This window comes from Excalfactoria chinensis, chromosome Z, assembly GCF_039878825.1.
Source record: "Excalfactoria chinensis isolate bCotChi1 chromosome Z, bCotChi1.hap2, whole genome shotgun sequence".
Lineage (NCBI taxonomy): Eukaryota > Metazoa > Chordata > Aves > Galliformes > Phasianidae > Excalfactoria > Excalfactoria chinensis.
The window spans coordinates 417,167-440,509 of NC_092857.1; the positions used below are offsets into that span (position 1 = coordinate 417,167).

Below are 23,343 nucleotides of genomic sequence, written 5' to 3' on the forward strand. Positions count from 1 at the left end.
AGAGGCAGATCAGATAAGGAGCTTAAGAAGGGGCTGAGATGAAAAGACATGGAGTCAACTGTAATGGAGAGCGCTACGCCATTCCCTAATTGCTGGTAGTGCAGAGGCTGGGCAGGCCCAGAAATGGGAGAGGGCACAGAATTCAGCAAAATCCCGTTAAGGGGATCCTGCAGGAGGGTCAGCACAGCCCAATGGGACGAGGCAGCACCTCAGGACAAGTCCTGCCCCAGTTAATGCTGGCTCGCTGTTCCTGCCTCGTCATCCAGGTGTCGTTGCTTTCTCTGTTGGTTTCACATTGATGACAGTCACGGGTGTTCCTAGCAGCTCTCTGGGCTGCCAGCTTCCAGGCTCTCCTGCAGGAAATCTTTGTTTTTAAGCTCTTACTTGGGGCTAATTTAATCATGTTTGCGCTTCTGTTGTCATTATGGCTAGTGGCACACCCAGCTCCTTCCCATCTGACTTCATTTTTTGGTAATACAGCCACTCGTGTTGTTTGTACTCATGGGTAATGTCAGGCACTGGGGAAAGCACAGCAGCTTCATCCGGGCTCCTCTGCAAAGTCCCATCAAGTTCACATCCCTTGCAGCGTTGTGGCCATTACTGAGAGCACACCGGCTGCTTGGAACGCAACACCGCTCCGTTTCGTATTATCAGAATGAGTAAACAACGCAACCAACGCTGTTTCATCCTCGCTTCCATTTCCCCTCCAAGTGTTCCCGCACGGTCTGACGCTCGGGTGGGAGGACCAACCCCGGCCCCGCCGCCCTCCTGCACTCGCAGCTCCGAGCTCAGCGTCGCTTTACTCTGCGTCTCGCCGAAGCCGGACCCGGAGCTGCCGGGCGGCTGCGAGTGACGGGAGAGAAGCAGCTCCGTATTACGGGCCCGGGCTGCTCGGCCTGCAGCTCCGGGAGCGCCGGGCCTGGCGCCGGGGGAATCCCGACCCGTTACGGCCGCGGCGAGCGCCGGCTCCTCCCGAGCGCGGCGATGCGGGCAGCAGCTCCCACCAGCGCAGCCGCTTTGCGGCACCGAGCATCCCTCGGGCCCGGCGCGCACAGCGGAGCCCCGGGGCGGCTCCGGGGGCGGCCCCCGCTGCGGCGGGCGTGCGCCGTGTGCCCGCGGGTGGGCGGGCGGGGCTGGGCGGAGCGGGCGGCGGCGGCCGGCGGGGCCGTCTGAGGGAATGCACGCGGCCGCCAACATGGCTGCGGCCGGCCGGGCGGCGCGACCCCGTGAGTGCGGGCGGTGCGGGCGGTACCGGGGGGGGGCGGCGGAGCGGGACGGAGCGGGACGGAGCGGGACGGAGCGAACCCCGCTGCGGAGCGCGGCGCGGGGCCGGGAGGCGGCGGGGCGGGCGGGCGGCCGCGTTACACAACGGAGGAGCCCTTTGCGTAACGGCGTCAGCCGCGTCCCCGGGCCGCCGCGCTCCGAGCCCCGCGTGCCCCGCGCCGCAACAAGGGCCGGGCGCTCCGCGCGGGTCCGGCGGGTGGAGCCCAGCGGCTCGGGCGCTCCGCGGGTGGAGAAGCGCCGTCTGAGCGCGGCCGCATCGCGTCCCGTCCCGTGAGCGGGGCTTTGTGCTTTGTCATCTCTGGAAGGAACTCGGCGCGGGGCTTCAGACGGACCGAGCGGGGTCGGGCGCAGTTTGCGGGGTCGGGACCGGAGCGCTCAGACGGTTCGGACCGCTGCGAGCCGCGCGTGGGGGGCGGTCCGCGCTTTGGGCAGCGCTGTCGCTGAGGAGCGCAGCCCGCCTTGGGCTCCCAGGTGCTGGGCTGCGCTGCGGGACGTCCCGGGCTGCTCGGGGTGCTTCGGGACTCACCTGGGAGCTTCCCCGGAGTCCCGGCCCGGCTCCTGCGTCCCGCCCTGAGGGCTGAGGTCTCTGACTGCCGTTGTCTCCTTGCAGTGGTGGCGGGCAGCCGGCAGCTGAGCGTCCCGCTGCGCTGGAGGGGGCAGGTGGCTGCGGCGGCGCCCAGCACCAAACCCCGGGCCGAGCCGGAAACACGGTAAGTCTGCGGGGCGGCTCGGGTGGGCACAGCCACCACCCTGTGCTGTCTGGGGGTGAGCGGCACGGCCTGCGTGGTGCAGCTGGTTGTGTAGCAAAAAGAATGGCCGTGGGGATGCATCTGGCTTGTGTCACCGCTGCTGAGTGCCCGGAGCCTCGCTCGCTGTCTGCGGGGCAGAGACCAGCGTGTCTGTTTGCTGCTGAGCAAAATGAGGCGCAGGCCTGCAGGAAGGCAGTGCAGGAGGCACAGAGCAAACATTGCTGTTCTGCTTTCTGGTTCCTGCCTCTTCATCAGTCCTCCTGGAGGAGTCCCAGCCCACCAGGACAGCCCCGGGCTCCTCTTGTGCCCACTTGGCTTGCCACACTCTCAGTGCCTGACACATAGAGGCCGAAGGCCTAGGAAACTGTAAAGCTGTGTTGGGAACCCCCATGGAAATAAGGCTGACAGCCACATAGGATCTCATGATGTACAGCCAGGCTTTGCTTCCCTTGCAGCTTTGGGAGTGAGGTGTCCCTCCCTGGAAGGACAACAAAGCAGTGTTGGCATGCATTCTGCAGGAGGTGCTGCGTGTTTTGGGCAGCACTGTGGCTGGCCTGCAGCTGAGATGGCCCCTGGGCACTGCTCTGTCCCTTCCCTTACTGTGACAGCTGAGAGAGTTTTCTCTGTGCGTTTCCAGTTCATCTCTGTGTTGTGCAGCAATCGTTTGTTGTTCATATTGGTTTCATAAGCTTTAAATAGGGTGCTGCAAGAGACGAGTGCTGGCAGGCAGGGTGACTGCTTTGCAGTTAAAATAAAGGACTGTACATCACTGGGATCTGAAATCTCTTCCATAGGAAACCTAAAACGGGAATCTTGATGTTAAACATGGGAGGTCCAGAAAGGCTGGATGATGTGCATGACTTCTTACTGCGCCTCTTCCTGGACCGGGACCTCATGACCCTTCCAGCACAAAAGTAAGGAATGAACGTCTGTGTTGCGGTCACTGCTCAGTGCTTGGCTCTGACGTTAAACTGGAGTTCGATTTAGGTCTGCATTCATTAGGGCTGCTCAATCTTCGGACCTTTTGGTGCAGGAAATGGTGCTGTAGTTCTCAGGGAAAAAAGTGTGCCAAGATCAATCGCTTTAGGCTGCACATTGTGGTTTGCTGTCATCTACTGGGTTTGGGAGGGCGATGGGATAGAACACTAAACATGCAGTGTTGTTTTGTTTATAAGCTGGAGGCATTGCCCGCTCTAGTAGATGTGTCTGGGTTAGGGGCTGTGGGAGGTGACGTGGGTTATGACGTTAACATGGATTCCTTCTGAATGCTGCAGTAAACTGGCACCGTTCATCGCTAAGCGCCGCACACCCCGAATTCAGGAGCAGTACAGCAGGATTGGAGGTGGGTCGCCCATCAAGAAGTGGACGGCAGTGCAGGGAGAAGGCATGGTGAAACTGCTGGACAGCATGTCTCCTCAGACCGGTACTTGTACACCCCTCTCTGCTTTCTGACAGCTTCTTTGGCCTGATGTGTTCTATGTGCAAGTCTGTGAAGCAGCTTTTGGTTCTCAGCTTTAATTGTGAGTGTAAAGCATTCTCGGTCCTGCTAGGAAATCACAGTGCAGGCGTCCTTACTCTCAGTATACACAAAAACTTGGGGCCCACAGACATGAAGCTGTAATTTTGTGCTCTAGTCACTACTTTGGCTGCCAGTGGATGGCTTTGGTTTCAGAGAGCAGCCTGGTGTCAGTATGTGCTCATCCCACTGTAATGCATGTGCCAGATGTGCACCCACCTTCTCCAGCTGGATCCAGCACGTGCTGTGGTTCAGCTGCCACCTCTCTGCCCAGAGTAACAAGTTTCAAAGCTGCCCTGGTCACAGCCACCCATGGATACCTCTAACACGTTTCATCTTGCCAGCTTCAGCTGCTAGAGTTGAACTTTTGGCCTCTGCTCCTTCCTTCTCTTATCAAGGGAGAGAGGGCATATACTGAGTGGTTCAGTGCATCTCAAGGTCACTATCAGAGAGAGGAGCTCACCTGCCAAAGGTGCCCTTGTTGCACTCTGTTGTGGGAAGAAACCTGGATGCCTGTCGTAGACCAAGCACGTAGCTTTCAGATGGCTGAAGCTAGGTGACAGGAGTCTCAGCTGGAGCCTGCACTAATGCAAGGTGCCATACTTTGGTTTACTTGAGCTTGAAGAAGTCTGCCCTGGGGAGAGGTGTTTGAGTCTTAGGTGACAGGAAAGGAGAGTATATTTCGTGTGAGTTAATGAAGGGACAAAAAGTGGAGTGACATTCTCACTCATAAAGGAGGTGGAGGTTTGTGGCCACTGGAAAAAGCAGGATAACCTCATGTAACTAAAGCTGTAATGAATTTTCTTACTATTTATGAAGGCACACTGTGAGGATGACGGTCATTTGGGACAGCAAATGTCTGCACCCACTGAGTAAAACTGGCTGTCCATCCTGGCTGCTGATGTTGTGCCAGCCTGAGCTGAAAGCACAGGGAGCTGCACGGGTGGGGGTCAGGAGTCCAAAGTTGTTCTGCAAAGGTGCGGGTCCGTCTTGTGTTCCTCTGAAATGTCTCTCTGAAGTCGTGGGTTGCTTCAGTGCTCTCGAAACTTGAATCTGTAACTGCTAATAACAGCTAAGAGACCCAACAGCAGCTAGGCCCCATTTCAGGAGGAGGAAGAAGAAAAGATAAGGTTTTGTGGTTGAGCACTGAAGGGCTTGGCAGCAGGATAGTAGAGAGCCCCACCTGAGGAGCTGGAGATAAGGCCTAATGGCTTGATATGGATAGAAGCAGATAGTAGCCAGCAATTCTGGCTGCCCCCGCTGGATCAGGCTGCCTAGGGCCCCTCCAGCCTGGCCTTGGGCACCTCCAGGGTTGGAGCACACACGTCTCTGGGCAGTGGTGTTCAGTTGCTCTCCCTAAAACTCCCAATAAAACTGGGAGTCGCTTTTAACTCATTTGTGGTAGAGTTTGTACAAGTCTAGCTAAACTTCAGCATCTGTGTTGCAGGACAAGCTCAGTGGACAGACAAAGAGACAGAGCAAACCACTGCTGCTTTGACAAGCCAGAGAGGCAGGGCCATAATGGTTGGGCTGCCTGAAATGAGCCATCTGGGGATCACCTCTGTTCATGAAGGCCTTTGCAACGTGCTTTTTGTTGAAGCAGCAAACGGGCTTTGAGAGCAGGAGGAATTAACGAGATCACTGAGCTACCCACTGTGCTCCTCACCAGTGTGTCAGCTGCAGATAATACTTCTCATCCTGCCACTCCAATAGGAGCACTAAACCTCTGCATTGGAAAACTGCTGGAGGATGAGGAGCCAAAGAGAGCTCTTCGTTCTCTTCAGCTCAGCAGCCGTACAGCGTTGCTGCTGCAGGTTGCCTTCTGCTTGCAGTGTGTTTGGAAGCGTGATGCTGGAGTGTCAGGGAGTCACCCTCTGTGACTGGCCACATACATTCCCAGATTCTCAGCTGCTTAGTGGAGCCTTCCTTCTTCAGATTTGGATAGGAGAGGACTAGGAGTAGGAGACTGGGGCTGGTTTGTTTGTTCATTTCAATTGTGTCTGGAGGGTGAAAAGTAATACTCTTGAGAGGCCGGGACAGAATTCCCCTATTCATTCAGCATGTAGCATGTCACTGACGCCTCCATTCAGACTGGGTTTGGTCTCTTTTACCCCTCAGGTGCTATTGTCTCACTTAATTCCAGCTGTAGTCCCTGCTAGTACAGTCAAAGCCTGAAGCCAGGCGTGCCCCCTTCTGTGGCATGGAGGGCAGCAGTGTTCTAGCAGCTGCAGCCCCTGAGGGGTCAGGCTTGCAACAGGTTCTGGAGATAAAGCTCACCATGTTTATCTGCTGTTCTCAGGGTACCGCTCCCACTTACTTTTGTTTGGTGATGGTTTTTGCACAGTCATGCCCGACTCTCTGCAGCCCTTTGAGAATTCATTCAAAGACTTCGGTTTTTGCCCAGTGGTAGCTGCAGTTTTAAATACTGAACGTGCCAGCCGTTCCCTTTAGCATTTTGGGTAACCTGGTCGTGATACCGACACTGTGCTGCTTCAGAACAGCTTGAGCCGGGTGTGGATCCAAGCTGAGCTGTGTGTGTTAGTGCTGTGTCAGGGCGCTGCTTACAGCCCTGAGCCCTGTTAATGAGTAACCTGTGGCTTGTGACTATGTGACGTGAAACTCAGGGCAAAAAACTAGTGCACTGCATGCTGTTGTTGCCTCGATCTGGCCTTCTGGTGGGGCTGGAGCTTGCAGTAATTTGTGTACTTGCAGCTGGTGAAGAGCTCAAGCTAGACAGGATCGGTAAAGTTTCCTTCTATACATATAAATCAGTTTACTGACTCATGGGATACGTTTGACGTGTTACACTTTGGCAATGGGACTAAGATCAAGTAATAAATAAACAGCCTCGCCAATGTCATCTGGGAACAATATAATTTTAAAACGAAGCTTTATTGTTACAGGCAGCAGCCTGAAAATAAACAGGAGTTCTTCTGCTCTGAATGAACAGGGCCGGGTAGGCTCAATGGTCTATAGGAATAAATCATACAAATATGATGACAGGAAAATCCATGTCTGTTTGTCTAGTGCCAGTATCAAATAGGCTAACGTCTTGTGATGGTAACTAGACTTCAAGAAGATGCATTTTGCCTTTTTCACTCTTTTCAGTTTTAAGGACTCCTGCCATTTCTACCAAGCTGTGTTTTAGCTGAGATTCCCTTGTCAGCAGAGTGGAAGCTCCCAAGATGAGGGAGCCGCGATGCTGCTCAGATTGGCAGCTCTTTGCTGAAGGAGCTGCCTTGTCATCCTCATTCTGACTGTAACAACAACTGGAACATGTGTACACGTGTGAAAGCCTGCCCTTTGCCACCTGTGACCCAGGACAGAGCACAGCAACATGAGAGTATTGCAACAAGTTCCCACATTGGTTATCATTTTTTCCCAGCGTCTCCTTTCCTGTGTTAAACTCCTGGTATCTTTGCTCTGGTTTGTCAGAGTTTTGATTTTAATAATGTTTAAATAAGCTCAAGGTTACCCCGCAGGTGACCTGAAGGCGGCTCAGGACTTGCTGCTTCTCCCAGCTGGGAGCTCTCTTGCCTCCTGCAAAGAGCTGGGGCCGGCTAAACCTGCTTTCTGAATCCTGCCTAAACCTACGGAGAGCAGAACAAGCACAGGACGTCTGCTTCCTTCAGAAACCTGTGACAGGTTTCTTCAGAGCTAGTGACCTGGAAACTATGAAAAAGAGACTTTGGGCTTGTTCTAGAAGCCTCTGTCTTTCACTTAAAACAAAACAAACAAAAAGCCCCGAAGCTGACAGCCTATAAAGATTAGAGTTGGAAAATGGTAAAACCTGAAATGCCTTTGGAGAGAACAGGATTGCCTCCAAAATGAAGTGTTTAAAGGCACGAATATCTCCGTGAAAAACAAACCAGAGATGGAAGAATCTGTGCCCCTCCTGAGCACCCTGATCTCAATCTGAGGCAGCCCCTGGTCCTGTGGGCTGGCAGGCAGAGCGGGCTCACCAGCATGGCAGCCAATGCAGCTGCATCATCGTTTTAACTTTGCTTTTTAATAGGGTTAACTAGAGGCAAGGTAATAGAGTCTTATTTGTTTTCCATTTAGGTAGGTCTGCCTGTGTCTGTGCACTGTACTTGTGAGCGAGCAGTTATTTACCGGGAGTTAGTGGCAGATGCTTTTCCTGCAGTTTCTCTTCCTGTTTTGTCTGGCAGCACCCCACAAGTACTACATTGGCTTCCGATACGTGCACCCTCTGACAGAGGAAGCGATCGAGGAGATGGAGGATGACGGCATCGAGAGGGCCATCGCCTTCACGCAGTACCCACAGTACAGCTGCTCCACCACAGGTGAGAGCTTGTGGGAGACCTCCGCTGTGGACTTCAAGGTCTTCTGTGTTTAATGTCGTTCTGAATTTCATGTAGGAACTTCTTAGCTCAGGATAGCCTTGTGTTTGCTGTAGAGTAATAGAAACTGAAGCCCGGGAGCACCTCTGAGTAAGCTTTCTCAATGGAAACTCCAACAGTTCTTTTGTTAAGGAATGCTTTAGCAAGTCAGTCTTGGCTACAAGATGTTCTTTTCCCTCTGATGCTCTCAGCTGTGATTTAAAGCATGTATGGCGTGTTAAAATATAGCAGTGCTTTCCTACAAGGCTGTTATCATCTGACAGTGTGCTGATTCCGTGGACAAACTTCTGTCCCTAATTCTCTGTATTTCAGGAAGCAGCTTAAATGCTATTTATCGCTACTACAACAAAAAGGGGAAGAAGCCAAAGATGAAGTGGAGTATCATTGACCGATGGCCCACACACCCCCTGCTCATACAGGTACGGATCTGTGCACTGCTAGATGGATATTTCATGCGAGGTGTTTTGGCGTGACAACTTGAGAAAGTGACCTGAAGTATTGGTGTTATCACAGCACAGTTGGCAGGAAGGGACCTCTAGAGGCCACCAGCCCAAATGCCTGCTTAGCCCATAGCTAGCATAGACAGAGATCCGCCTGTTTGTCAATGCTCCTAGGAATTAGGACGTTTGTAAGGCAGCCTGTTGTGTGGAAGCTGCCATCTTGTTTGTGAGCACGTGTTACCTTTTAATGATTCCTGATCCAGGCCTTCACCTTTTTGTTTCCTGACCAGTGCTTTGCTGATCACATACAGAAGGAACTGGACCTGTTTCCACCGGACAAAAGGAAAGATGTCGTCATCCTTTTCTCGGCCCACTCGCTCCCCATGTCTGTGAGTTACATCAGGCTGCTCTGTGACCATTAGGCCAGAACCTGAGAACCATAGAATCATTAAAGTTGGAAGAGCTCTAAGAGCTAGTCCAACTGCTGCCCTGTCTCCACCATGCCCACTAACCATGTCCCCAAATACCACATCCATACGTTCCTTGCTGTCTGAGTTGAGTTGGGGGGTGTGTACAGTGAATCCACCCTTGCAGTTTCTTTGTCAGGGCAGGAGGGGGTTGTGGGGACACTGGTAGCCATGTCCTGGTGTCCCTGCCCGTGTCCTCATGAGCATCCCACACACTTAGTGAGGACAAGGTTGACATAAACGTATTCCTTGGAAGTAAAAGCTCTGGTGTTGATGTGTTGAAGGTGGTGAACCGCGGTGATCCTTATCCACAAGAAGTGGGAGCTACTGTCCAGAGAGTCATGGAGAAGCTGAACCACTCCAACCCCTACCGGCTCGTCTGGCAGTCCAAGGTGGGTGCTGGGGACAGCAGTGCTGCCAGCTGTGCAGCTCACACCTCACCACTTCCACCTGGTATTTCTGCTGGGACAACTACAGCCCTGCATTCCAAATCAGTTTTCCCAAGTACTCTCGATCCATTGTTTCTTGCCTCTTTGGTACACTGCATAATCTGATGTAGATTTTCGATATGTCCCATAATTTCATAACACAGTTTGGTAGGGTTTTTTTTTCCTCTGTTGGAAGGAAAAATTGAGCACTCGTTGGGTTGTTTTTGTTACTTTTAGATGAATTTTTCAGAAATTATCGCTGTGAAATAAACATTCTTTATAATGATGGCACATAATCCAAACAAGCTGAATTATTCTTGATGAACGCTTATTATTACTGCTGCAAATCAGAAGGAACTGAAGTTTTACCACAGTCCTGTACTACAAGTAATTGTATGTCTCATGGGCGCTGCACTCCCAATGCCAGCGTTGTTTTGTTCTTTAAGCTGCATCTCGCAGCACATCAGCACCAAATACGTCACTGAACTAATTCAGTGGGTTTGGTGCATCCTGAATGCTCACGTCTTCCAAAGCCAGGGAAGCAAGTGCAGGAGAGTTCTCCTGAAAGACCAACCCAGGCTCTCTTCTGGGATGGGGGGGTTTAAATGGAAGGTCAGTGGGACGGTCTGTTTTCCTAAAAACCTAACAGATAAAGTGAGGGAGTCAAAAGAAAAGCAGAGAAATAGCGATAATTGACTCATTAAAAATCCGAGTTGTTCTGCTAAAGAAGAATGTGGGTGCGTTTTCTAGGAGTGATTTATTGAGGTTTTTTCCCCTCTTATTCTTCACAGGTTGGGCCAATGCCTTGGCTTGGTCCACAAACAGATGAGACAATTAAAGGACTGTGCCAAAGAGGGAAGAAGAACATGTTGTTGGTCCCCATAGCATTTACAAGTGACCACATTGAAACACTGTATGAACTGGATATCGAGTATGCCCAAGTTTTAGCACACGAGGTAAATGGTTGATAGTTATTGTAGCTATTTGGGTAGCGGTACTTCCAAGTTGTTTTCCTCTTTCCAAATTTTCTCTTTGCAACATGATTTAGGGGATGTTTTGTTTTTTATTTTTTCTATTAATTGAAAATAAGTCTGAACTCAAAGGAGTTTTTATAGCAACACGAAACAGATGAGAATTTGTCTTTCTGGGTTTTACTCTAAACTTGCTAAAAAAGAATCAGCAGATTTTTGGCAGCAAAGTGAAATTGTTCATCTGAGTTACTGTATTCAAAATATAGTGATATTTCATTGTATTGTTTTGGAGCAGCTTCTGGGTGAAGAAGAAAGGATTTTAGCGGCTAACATAGTGAAGGACCTAACAGACTTAACTTCTCTCCTTGTTTTTCCTTCAGTGTGGCGTTGAAAACATCAGAAGAGCAGAGTCACTTAATGGAAACCCACTGTTCTCTAAGGTATCTTTTTCGATGCAGTAGTTACTAAAGCTTGCAGCTGTGTATTTCCTGCCACACTGTGGATTTCTTCTTGTAGATTTTAAGCACAAGAAATAGAAATCCTCAGACTTAGTCTGTGTATCACAAAGTGCTTCTGTTTGCCACATATTTTTTAAAAGTACAGTTCCAGAAGTTTTGCTTTGACAAAGGAGAAGTTTTGCCTTCTGTAGTAGTTCTCTTTTAGTGGAATGTTTATTGTAGGCTACCAGATCAACACAGTTTTAAAGCAGGATTTTCTCCTGAAACAGTTTGGGGATGGTTCAAGGGTACTGAAAAATAACCAAGACTGACAGATGTGCATCTGGCAGCCTCACCAGTCTGGGTGACACGTGTTCCAGCGTTTCTTGGTTTTCTGCAGGGAGGTTTGCTCACCGCTGTGTTTTTAATTACCTCTCTTTCAGGCCCTGGCAGACTTGGTCTGCTCGCACATCCAGTCCAATGAGATCTGCTCCAAGCAGCTGACGCTCTGCTGCCCGCTCTGCGTGAATCCTGTCTGCAGGGAGACCAAAGCCTTCTTCACCAACCAGCAGCTGTGACGGGCAGGCTGTCCTGTGCAGGAACTGTCCTGGTGAAGCAATGCTTGGCCAAGCTCTCCTGTGCTACATCCTTATTCTGGTAGTCCCAGCAATGGTAACCTCATAGAGCAGTGAGGAGAATTTGATTTAGTTTTGGGTTTTTTTTAGTTTTTTTTTTTTTTCTTATGTATCCTTTGTTTAAGAAGTGTTTGTAGCAAGTGGTTTTATCCTGGGAGATGTGGAAAGGTCTCATCTCGTCTGATTCTGATTGGACTTAGCATGAGTATGCACTGAAAAACTTAAAAACAAACAAACAAACAAACAAAACCAACAGGGCTTTTATACAGGTTGGCTTCTATTTCCTATGCAGGGATTTACTTGTATGCAATTTTGTCATGAGTGCATTAATTTCCAGATCAAGCGTACAATTGTTTTTGTTTATAGGCATAGCATAATTAGTGTAGCCACCAGTTGCTTCTTCTGACTTCAGCTGGGTTGGAAGATCAAGTGACCTCTAATGCTTTTTCAATAACGTGTCTGTTTTTTTTTAGAACTTAAAGATAAGGTTTTATTTTGTTTTCTCCTGCTAGAAACTTCCCGTGAAAGCTTAGAACTCATAAGGTTTGTTTACATTTTCTAGAAGAGAAAACCACTCGTCACCTGCAGGAAAACCCCTGCATTTGCAAAGCGTAAAGAAATAATTCTGGTTGCTGATGCTGCCGAATGCACAGCGCGCGTTTCAATCCAGCACACACTGAAACATCTTGGCTCATCTTCTAAGCAAAATGGCTTTTTTTTATCATTATTAAAAAGGGCTTTCTCTGGTTAAGTAAGTGTAGGAAGTTGGGCTTGTTTTCCAGCAGGTTTATAGATCTGCTTTGTGCATTCTGCTGTGTCACAGCCCTGTGGTTTTTGTGGATGCTATGGAATTACATAGGTACAATTCATCTAGCTTAATTGATGATGCTATTTAAAAGTGAGATGATAAATGAAGAGTCATTTACATTGCAGATGTCCAAGCACTCAGTGAGAGGAGAGCAGGCTGCCCCTCACGCTGACGGCTGTGTTCTTAGCATACCTCTGTCAGGAGCTGAATTCCATCTGCTCAATTTCTGGCACCAGTGGTGAGCCTGCAGCTGCACTCGTAGCTCACCTGTGCTCATTGCTCATTGGGCAGGAGTCTGGCTGCACCGGAGCTCCTGCATCCACTCCTAAGCAGCAGCAGTTCCATGGAGTGACAGAGCTTTTAGGGCTTAATCAGCACTGACGTGCCAGTCCTGTGGCAATTCAGGGTGTTCTGTAAAGCGGTGATGGCAGCTCTCTGTGAGGTTTGGGAAGCAGATAGCTTGCTGCTTGGGCAGTAATTTTTGCTTATGTAACCGAGGCAGGAGCAGTTTGAATCCCTGATCTTTCAAGGATGGGATTGTTCAAAAAACTAATGGAACTGTGTTGGTATAACAGGGACTTATCTTGTTCTGTTTTATGCTAGAAGAGTTAACTAGGGGATATTAAAAAAGTAAATGGCCACTGTGTTGGCCAGCCAGCAGCCTGGGCATTGCCATGGAGCAACACAAATCTTGCCCCATGAGCATCCACGGCCTCATATGCCTCAAGGGTTGACTGAAACCCCCCCACTGCCAGCCTGTAGCTCCCAGTGCGGCTCTGGTGAGACAGGCTTAGTCCTCAGCACCAGAGCCTGCTGTGTTGCTGCTGTAGCACAGAAATCTTCCTCTGCCTGCAGTATGTGTGCCTCCTCTTGGGGCAGGAGAAGCAGGGACAGGCCTGCAGGTGCCCGGGTGGCAGCATGCTCTGCCCAGGGCTGTGGCTTCCAGAACCTTGCTGTGCTTTCAGTGCTCTCTGATTAGCAGAAATGTGTTGTTTTCAAACAGCGTGAGAGTCTGTAGGGCAGTTTTTCCCTGTATTGGACACGAGTAGAGAGCAGGCTCTTGAGTGTTGAGTAGGACCAGTGGCATGGCAGACAGGTGCTGTCAGCCAAAGCTGTCTCTCTCCAGGAGCCTTGGTTGCCTTCATACTTTTCAGCTCTCTTGGCGCAGAGGGCACCTGAATGCCTGCAGTGCTGCTGGGAGGTTGGCTCCCTCCTGCCTTCTGCTCAGCCCCTGGGCTCTGCTTGGTGTCCCAGCAGGAAGAAGGAGCAGGAAGCTGATCCCTGCCCAGGTGCAGTCAGCAGGGTCATTGCATCATGTAGGGCTGAAACTTCCATGGAAAGACTTCAAGTCGATGCCAAAAGAATGATGAAGTTAGTAGCGAGTGTGGGCAGCGAGCTCTGGCCTTACGTCTCTCGTTGGAGGAATCATAGAATCACCAAGGTTGGAAAAGACCCACAGGATCACCCAACCCAGCCATAAAAGACTCCACTCAATCCCCACTTCCCTGTGTAATGCTTGTGGGTGGGTGGCAGAGGGCTTTGTCAACCCTTTCTGCTCATGCCCCGTTCCTACCACCTGATGGCTGCGGCCACCTCCGAAGCTGGGAACCGAAGGTTAACTTTACATGATCGTTGCAGTGCAATAAATACAGATTGGCTTTTTATTTCCATACTGGAGAGAGTACTGAAAATACTAGCTGGCACTAATTATGAGGCATTACATAAAAGGTATTTAAAATGCACTTTTTAGTGAGCTAACCGCAAGCGAGATAATTACTAAGCGTCTTTAGCCATTGTTGCTATCAGACCATAATGCAGAAATCACTTAATTTTCCAGCTTTTAGCAGATGGATCACGTCACATACGGCCGGTGGGTTATTTCATTTTCCTGAATAGTTTCTTGTGATATCACCCTGTCCTGTTATTTAGCACACGTTATTTCATCTTAGAGCAGCACCAAGGGCCTGTCAGAAAGCTTTCTGAGCAAGCTCTGCTCCTGTTTTTCATAGGAATCAGTTTCTTTCCCTTGCACTTAGAAATAAATCAGAAAAATGAAACCGAAGAGACTGACACAGTGGGAATTTATCTGCCGTCGAGATCTCCTGGTCCTGGGCTTCGTCTGGGGGCATTTCCCACTGTGTCTTTCAGCAGCGGAATACACTTGACCTTCCTTTGGATGCTTCCAAGCTGTCTGTCCACATCCGAGCTGCTGCCCCAGGTCCTGTTTGTGGTCAGGGGATGTGCTTGGGGGCATTTTCCCCTCCATTCTTGTGCCTTCCTGCCATCCACACTCTGTGGTGCTTTGTAGCTGCTGCATTTGGGAGGCTGTACTCTGAGTCCTGCTGCTGCGCATTCCGTTTCCCCCCTCTGACAGATTTTCAGCATTTGGTGCTATTAACTCAGGACCTGGTCTTGTCAGATCCTGAGCACATTGCTCTTATTGAATTGATCCAAGCGCATGGAATTGTCAGCACTGGGGAGGCTGCCATCCTCTGGCAGTAATCTAGCTTGACTTCATTATCAGTTACACTCCTCGTGCAGAACTTCTGCTGCGAGTGTTTGTCATTTCCATTTGCCTTGGCAACGTGCAGCAGGGTGGGAGTGTGGGTGACGTTTTACTCCTTCAGAGTTCCCTGAAACCTGGCTGCATCTTAGCAAACAGGACAGCTTCCAGGAGCGGCGCTGTAACACTGAACAGCGCGGGGATAATTTCGGTGAGCTGGGGTCAGAGGGGTTTTCTTTGGAATATTTGGATGCTCATCTTGTGTTCCTCTTCTGCCACACTGAGAGAGAGACGGAAATCAGCACAGAGTTTGAGGTGTAGAGGAGAGAGATGTTTCTTTGGTCGTTTCATGCCAGATGTGCACAAATACTTGCGTTTAGTCTACCACGTTTGTTTCGGATTCAACGAGGACTTCCATGTAATGTAACAATTTGTATAACCTTGCTGTGTGTCATGTACCGTAACAATGGAATTTCAATTAAAGACTTTTGGAGGAAAATTGCTGAGCTGTGTATTTCAGTGAGAGCCCTTTTGGTGCCTTATTGGTGTGTGAAGCTTCACACTGGTTCCAAAGCCCACCTGCAAATCATGGATCTATTTAGTTATCAGTTAACGGTCTCCAGGCGTCTTATTTCTTATGCTAAAAATTAAGTGCTTGATTGATTATTTTTTAGGACAGTGATGAGAGTAGTTGTATCCTTAAGCAGATCCATTAGTGAGCTCTCATTACTGGATGTGATGGGTGGGAGGGAGAGAAGCAGATGCTGAAGAGTGGCTGGGGCAATCGGCTGCCATTGGGTTTGGCTGGGGTAAGAGTTTCATTCCAAGTCCACATGCCCACTTGAGCAATTACATCTGCATGTTTTGTAGCAGAAGACAGCTTGTTAAATTAAACGGCAGCACTTTGCTTCCATTGCCAGAGCTAGGAAGAAATTAAGCTACTAAGTGTGACTTTAGGGTTGGTGTGAGCAGTGTAGCAGAACAGGAGCCTGAGTGGAGAATGGAGTCCTGGAATGGTTTCCTGAGCTCTTGGGCTGCCTAAAGGGAGAATGAAGCTTCCCAGGCAGTGCAGTGCCATAAATCTTAGAATCGTTTCAGCTGGAGAGGATCTTCGAAGATCATCTGGTCCAACTCCTCTGCAGTGAACAGGAACATCTACAGCTTAATCCAGGTTGCTCAGAATCTTCAAAAAGCACCCAAAAGAACCACAGCCCAGATCCGGGCATTGCCTGAGCACAGAGCCTGGATCTGCTGAGCAGAAAGCTGCAGCAGCACCAGGGGGAGTGGATTTCTCCTTGCATTCCACACTGAGCCGATGGCATGCCGTGACATCTGGGTTTGGACCCTGCTTGGTTCATGTTGGCTTTTGTGAGTGAAGTGCTGGAAGATGTGAGGAGTGCTTTGAAAACGGTTTGTGACTTAAAACTTTAAAGATCATTCAGGAATTTGTGACCTGGTCTGAGACCAAATGGGATCCGTACAGAGATCATGGGGTGTGTTATTTTAAATTCCTTTATGTGCTTTGATGCCCAGTATTACAGCAGGCATGGCATTTGTTGGTCAGGGTTCTTGGAGCCCACTTGTCCAGCCAGTATCTTCATTCCTTTTCTTCCCTTCTTTCCCTTCCTTCCCTTCCTTCCCTTCCTTCCCTTCCTTCCCTTCCTTCCCTTCCTTCCCTTCCTTCCCTTCCTTCCCTACCTTCCCTTCCTTCCCTTCCTTCCCTTCCTTCCCTCCCCTCCCTTCCTTCCCTTCCTTCCCTTCCTTCCTTCCCTTCCCTTCCTTCCCTACCTTCCCTTCCTTCCCTTCCTTTTCTTCCTTTCCTTCCTTTCCTCCCTTCCCTTCCTTCCCTTCCTTCCCTTCCTTCCCTTCCCTTCCTTCCCTTCCTTCCCTTCCTTCCCTTCCTTCCCTTCCTTCCCTCCCTTCCCTCCCCTCCCTTCCTTCCCTACCTTCCCTTCCTTCCCTTCCTTCCCTTCCTTCCCTTCCTTCCCTTCCTTCCCTTCCTTCCCTTCCTTCCCTTCCTTCCCTTCCTTCCCTTCCTTCCCTCCCTTCCCTCCCTTCCCTCCCTTCCCTCCCTTCCCTCCCTTCCCTCCCTTCCCTCCCTTCCCTCCCTTCCCTTCCTTCCCTTCCTTCCCTTCCTTCCCTTCCTTCCCTTCCTTCCCTTCCTTCCTTCCCTTCCCTTCCTTCCCTTCCTTCCCTCCCTTCCCTCCCCTCCCTTCCTTCCCTTCCTTCCCTTCCTTCCCTTCCTTCCTTCCTTCCTTCCCTTCCCTTCCTTCCCTTCCTTCCCTTCCTTCCCTTCCTTCCCTTCCTTCCCTTCCTTCCCTTCCTTCCCTTCCTTCCCTTCCTTCCCTTCCTTCCCTTCCTTCCCTTCCTTCCCTTCCTTCCCTTCCTTCCCTTCCTTCCCTTCCTTCCCTTCCTTCCCTTCCTTCCCTTCCTTCCCTACCTTCCCTTCCTTCCCTTCCTTTTCTTCCTTTCCTTCCTTTCCTCCCTTCCCTTCCTTCCCTTCCTTCCCTTCCTTCCCTTCCCTTCCTTCCCTTCCTTCCCTTCCTTCCCTTCCTTCCCTTCCTTCCCTCCCTTCCCTCCCCTCCCTTCCTTCCCTACCTTCCCTTCCTTCCCTTCCTTCCCTTCCTTCCCTTCCTTCCCTTCCTTCCCTTCCTTCCCTTCCTTCCCTTCCTTCCCTTCCTTCCCTTCCTTCCCTCCCTTCCCTCCCTTCCCTCCCTTCCCTCCCTTCCCTCCCTTCCCTCCCTTCCCTCCCTTCCCTCCCTTCCCTTCCTTCCCTTCCTTCCCTTCCTTCCCTTCCTTCCCTTCCTTCCCTCCCTTCCCTCCCTTCCCTCCCTTCCCTCCCTTCCCTCCCTTCCCTCCCTTCCCTCCCTTCCCTTCCTTCCCTTCCTTCCCTTCCTTCCCTTCCTTCCCTTCCTTCCCTTCCTTCCTTCCCTTCCCTTCCTTCCCTTCCTTCCCTCCCTTCCCTCCCCTCCCTTCCTTCCCTTCCTTCCCTTCCTTCCCTTCCTTCCTTCCTTCCTTCCCTTCCCTTCCTTCCCTTCCTTCCCTTCCTTCCCTTCCTTCCCTTCCTTCCCTTCCTTCCCTTCCTTCCCTTCCTTCCCTTCCTTCCCTTCCTTCCCTTCCTTCCCTTCCTTCCCTTCCTTCCCTTCCTTCCCTTCCTTCCCTTCCTTCCCTTCCTTCCCTTCCTTCTGGAGCTCAGGACTTGGAACCTGGTCAGCTCTGACCCCATGGCAGCACTCCAGCACTTCACAGCTGTCTTCCTGCTATGCACTCAGGTAAGTCATCTACACAACTTAAAAGCATTAAAGATGTCAAAGCTATTAAGACAAGAACAGTCTGATCTGTGTGCTATCCACTCTGTTACTATATCATATTGTGTGCATACTACGTGATCACGTATGCACGTGGTCAGTTAAGGATAAGTTTTGTACACCTAATGTGTACAGAAGAGGTGCTCATATTTTGTGTGCTTTGTGACATATATATTGTATAGGTCACGTGGCAAGCCTTGCTGGCTGAGGAAATGTCATCTTCTCTGGCATAAAGACTTGTGGAAATGTGTGTAATGCTGCTGCTCGAACAAAGCTGGAAGAGCATTCCAAAGCCATTGTTTTCTTGTAAACTCTCATATGAGCAGTTCACGCCATGGCCCTGTCGCTTTTAAGGATGATCCATGACGTGTGAACATTGCCCACAACTGAGGCCTAATGGCATTTCTCAAAGCAAGTACGTTGCATTTCCAAGGCAGTTCTAAATGAGCACTCAGTGCAATGCTCCTGGGTGCTGGGAGCAGCACTCCCACAGCACTTTTATGGCCGAACTATCAGACCGTTATGGTCTCCGATTGTCTTTTACTGCCTTTCATTTCTTCTGCTGTCAGACGTGAGGAAAGCAGCGTGTAATCTGATCCAAAATGCCCTTGTTTGTTTTAATCTTCTGGTTTAATATATTATGGCTTCCTGCCATTATTATGCTGTTTTCAGATGTGCCCTTGAGTCACTCACTGAGGTTTTATCCGCGTGTGGAATCATCCCAACAGGTTCCTCCTGCAGCACAGCCCTCTCTTCCCTTTACTGGAGGCACCAACCTGGCTGTTTCCAGCTGGGCACCAACCTTCCTGTGCTGCCCATGGTGTCCCCATGTTGCCTACTGTGGCCATTATCAAGTACTTTGAAAAGGTGTTCCTGAGCCTTGTAGTCCCACAGTGAAATGGGAATGACCTGCTGCAGGCTGCCTTAGTTTCACTGCAGTCACTATATGTTATTTTTTTGCTCTCAGTGTTCTTGCCCCCACCCAGTCCCTCTGCAGCCCTAAGTGTGGGCATGACATCACTGTCACTGAAAGCATCATCTGAGCCTGCTAGCCACAAAGCATCAGGACAGGGAGAAATAAGTTTGAGCTAAAAGAGGTGAGATTTGGGTCAGACATGAGAAGGAAATTTTTTACCCAGAGGGCAGTAAGGCTTTGGCACTGCTGCTCACAGAACTGTGGGTGCCCCATCCATGGAGGTACCCAAGGCCTTGGGCAGCCTGAGCTGGGGAGGCAGCCAGCCCACAGCAGGAGCGGGGCTGGGGGCTCTGGGGTCCCTCCCAACCCAACCATGTCATGGTTCTGTGATCTTTAAGAACCCTTCCAACCCAACTTGTTCTGTTACTCTATGGTTCTTTGATCTTAAGGGACGCCTCCAAACCAACCCGAGCCATTCTGTGGCTCAGTTCTTTTATGATCTATATTTAATTGTCAGCTTTGTGTAGGAGGGATTGAAGGACCTTCTGAGAAAGTCGGTGCTTATCTTGGCAGAGGGGACAGCAGAACTGTGATCCACCACAGGTGAATTAATGCAGTTATTTGACATTAGTTACAAACTGTGTAGCACTGACTTGTAATGACGGTGATGCAAATAGAATGAATCCAGCCAAAAGAGTAAGGGAGGAAGTGCCATCTTCATGCTGCATTAGTTTTGTTTTGTTTGTGTGTTTGCTTTTTAAGAAATAAACATAGGGAAGTGCTTTTTTTTATTATTATTTTTGTTTTGTGGTTCTTTTTCAATTTTCTGCATTTTAGCCACTTATTATGAGGAGGAAAGATTTGTCCATAGATGGAGGGAAAATTAATGTTTCACTGCAAAAAAAACCTTCTCAAGAGCTACAGAGCTACCAAGTATAAACACCGTGCTGTTTCATTTTCAGCTCTGCATAATTAGGGCAGGTATGTCTTATATTTTTCCCTTGCAGACCTTAACTCCTCATGCTCCAGCTCTCTGTCCTGCAAGGACCCAAGTGCTGTGGGCAGTGTGGGTGCACCACGCTGCACGTGATGAGCAGAAGGAGTGCAGGTGAATGCACTGGGGAATATCTGTGGGATGCAGCCTGGGAGAGAAGGTTTCCTAATGGTCCGTTCTTCATACTGTGCTTTTGTTTTCTCCATTACAATTCACATCTGGCAACATTCAGGCTTGCGTTAGCAACACAAGCTGCACTCCCAGCATGAATGTGGCAGCTTTTTCCCATGCACCTTTGGCCTGTCCTAGCACTGCCCCTGGCTTCAGCACAGGGTGAGCGGGACGTGTTCAGGACAGGGTCCTTTCATGCTCTGACCTGCACCTGCAGGAGGACCCCTGCTGCTCACCGTGAGAGTGCGTGGAACAAACAGGGACAGCTCAGTGCACAAGAAAGCACAAGGGTTGTTTTCCTCTTTTATTGAACTTTGGCAAATAATATGGGTGTGTGGGTTTTACATCAATAGCTATAAATAAAAATTTTAAAACAACGCAGTACTTGTCATTAGGATAAAGGACATCTATTGGCACAAATCATTGAGTAAAAACCCTTTAATGATAAAATAACATTCACTCTTTAGCTACTTTATTTGTCTGAAAAACTCAGCTTACACTCAGTTCAACATATCACCTTCCACAAAGTTAAAAAAGGACATAAAATGGCATAATAAAATATACCTTGGATTTCATAATACGAGTACCTTGGAAAGTTTTGGTAAGCTGGACCGCATACTGCTGAGCACAGCAGCGCCCACTGCCATTGTCTCACACAGCCCTCGTTCCTCCGGACTGAACAATGCACAAGAATTAACGTGGAGCAGTGCAAATACTGTGCTTGCGTGTGAGTCTATGGGGTCTGGTAGCGTGGGGTGGGTTTACTGAAACTAACACTGATTCTGCTTATTGCGGAAGAACATATAAAGCTTTCTGGAAGATTAAACGCAATTACAATCATTAACTGTCTTACGGAAAGAAAAGAAAGATCCTGTTTTAAGATTCTTGTATCTATTACTGTCTTTGGCAGATAAACGAGAAAGAAAAATAAACAGACTATATTACAAAGCTTTCATTGTCACAATCTACTTTATAAGGCCAAATAAAAATATGATTCTTTGCACTAATGAAAGCACATCTCTAATATACCCTTAATGACAGACGATATAAACACCCTACAGACGTTAACTCCAGATGTCTCATTAGAAGACTGCGACTTCCGTACTTCCCATTCCCTAAGTTGCACTCTTCTATGCAAAGTAAAGTGTACTCAGTAGTTGGTTTGGCTTTATGCTCAGTGCCATTGGTGACTTCGGTTCATGTGACAGTCTGGACCAGGATGTAATGGACAGTAAATCTGTTACAGCGGAAGCTCTCAAGAGCAACACTCACCAATGGCAGGGACGGCAGCTTGAATGGGCACAGAGCACTGTGACCAATGCTGACCAAGGGAGGGTGGCAGTGGGGACACAACGGGAGCAACAGTGCCCACAGGGAGCCCACAGCCAGCCTTGGCTTGGCCATAAAGCCAAAGGAACTGCTTTTGTTTGGGTTTTTTTTCCAGAGAAGATGCACAGCTAGCTCCGCCGTCAGTGCAATGTGTTTTCTAATGACTGCTTATAAATCGGCTGGGCAAAACTGCCGGATGGTCAAATTCTCCTCAAATTACAATTGAGTTTTAACTGGGGTTCGGTTTGGTTTGGTTGCATTCCAAACACAAGTAGCTCGGATCTAAATATTGGTATTTATCGGTACTTCATTGTACGAGGCAAAACTGTGCACGTTTTCGCAGTTTAAATGTATACACGACTGCTCCACGACTGCTAACAGATAACAGGCTCCCATGCATAAATAAATACCATTAAACCAAAAGATCTATCTTCAAATTTAAGAAAAGAAGTTGCCATTAAGAACCACGATGCATCACATTGCTAAGAAGTTTTTTTGTCTCATGCATAAAAATGATAGCACTGATTGGCAGTGGCTAATTATAAAACTACACGGTAACACAGAACAATTCGCTGTTCAGACCAAGTAGCACAAATGTAGAAAATAATTTTTTTTTGCTTTTTGCTTTTTTTTTGCTTTTTTTCTTTTTTTTTTTTTCTTTTTTTTCCAACAGAGCAAATTAACACAGATTGTTTCTTCAGCAAAATATGAAACTGTAAACTTTGGGCTCATTCTGCAACTTTTCCTCAATCCATAATTAACAAACAAACAAACAAAAAAATCCAACGGGAAGAAAGACTGACATACATTTTTAAGCGCACCTTTTTGTCTATTACAAAAGCACAACCTAAAACGTATAAAGCTTTTTTTTTTTTTTTTTGTGAGTTTTTTGGTTTTTTTTTTTTTAGATCACAGTTACCAAAAAGAAACAGTGAATAATTTATTACATACGCTATAATAACATTACTCTAAACAACTATTATCTATGAGGTATATCTGAGAAAATTCGGTAAGGGATTGCACGGTCTGCGTTGCCAACATGCCCAGGTTTATATTAAAGCTTTGGAACCATGAAGAAATAGAGGAGAGTGGAAGAGGAAGGAGAAAGAGAAGGGAAGGGGGTGTGGAAGGGGAAGGGAAAAGGGAAGTGGAAATGGAGAATAAGAAGAGGGAGGGGAAGAGGAGGAGAGGGGGGGGAGGAGAGGGGAGGGAAAGGGAAGGGAGGAGAGGGGGAGAGAGGGAAAGGAGGAGAGGGGGAGAGAGGGAAAGGGAGGGGAGGAGAAAGGGAGGAAAAGGGAAGGTAAGGGATAGGAGGGGAGGGGAAAGTGGAGGGGAAGGCAGGGGAAAAGCCTTTGGTATTATTACAAGTTGTTCTTTGCAGAGTTGCATTGCAAAGCACCACAGTACAAAAAGCCCACCAGGTACGATATGGCGGCCCAGTTGAAGCTGAGGTATTCACAGGAAGAATAAAAAAAAAAGCACAGAGAGGTCTAGACTGGCAAAATCGTTGCTTTGGTTCAAGCAAGGCACTCGTCCCGTGGTAATGTTACACTTTCCAAGTAAAGCATGTGTCTGGTAAGAATCGCAGTTACTGTTAAGAGGAACCTGCCAACTCTGAGCATCTTCTATGTCCATCCGATCCCCAACCCTTCTGTACAGGGCATGGCAAGAGGGCACGGCGTGGAGGGGTCACCTCACACAGGACCAGTGGCTCCTCTGCACTGGGAAGGCATCCTGAGAACTGTTATAGCTTTCTACTGAAGGAATACACAGAGATATAAAAAGCACGCTTGACAAGTCCCTCTATTTTCCCATAAACTTGAAGGTGAAGTACAAAATAAAAGGCAACATTTAATGAAAGTGGAGCTTGTGTTGAGCCATTGGCACCTTGTTGCTGTGGTTCCACAGTGGGAGGCCAGATCCCCTGCGGCCTAGTGCGGCCTAGTGCGGCCTAGCATGGCCTACTGCAACCCACTGCGGCCTAGCTTGTCCTACTGCGGCCTACTGCAGCCCACTGCGGCCTAGT

General features: G+C 49.1%; 1 protein-coding gene across 2 annotated transcripts; it reads left to right on the forward strand.

Moving 5' to 3' along the window:
* Nucleotides 1-1,139: 1,139 nt before the first annotated feature.
* FECH (ferrochelatase) lies at nt 1,140-15,088 on the forward strand. 2 transcript variants are annotated; one of them, XM_072359613.1, is made up of 11 exons: nt 1,140-1,226; nt 1,895-1,994; nt 2,828-2,947; nt 3,308-3,456; nt 7,719-7,853; nt 8,223-8,329; nt 8,641-8,739; nt 9,102-9,209; nt 10,037-10,201; nt 10,597-10,656; nt 11,097-15,088. In XM_072359613.1, exons 1-11 carry the CDS (start codon nt 1,178-1,180, stop codon nt 11,229-11,231), a joined length of 1,227 nt encoding a protein of 408 aa, XP_072215714.1. In that variant the 5' UTR covers nt 1,140-1,177; the 3' UTR covers nt 11,232-15,088. The 2 variants fall into 2 exon arrangements, with proteins under 2 accessions (XP_072215714.1, XP_072215715.1); XM_072359614.1 differs by lacking the exon at nt 1,140-1,226 and adding an exon at nt 1,496-1,666.
* The last annotated feature ends 8,255 nt before the right edge of the window (nt 15,089-23,343 follow it).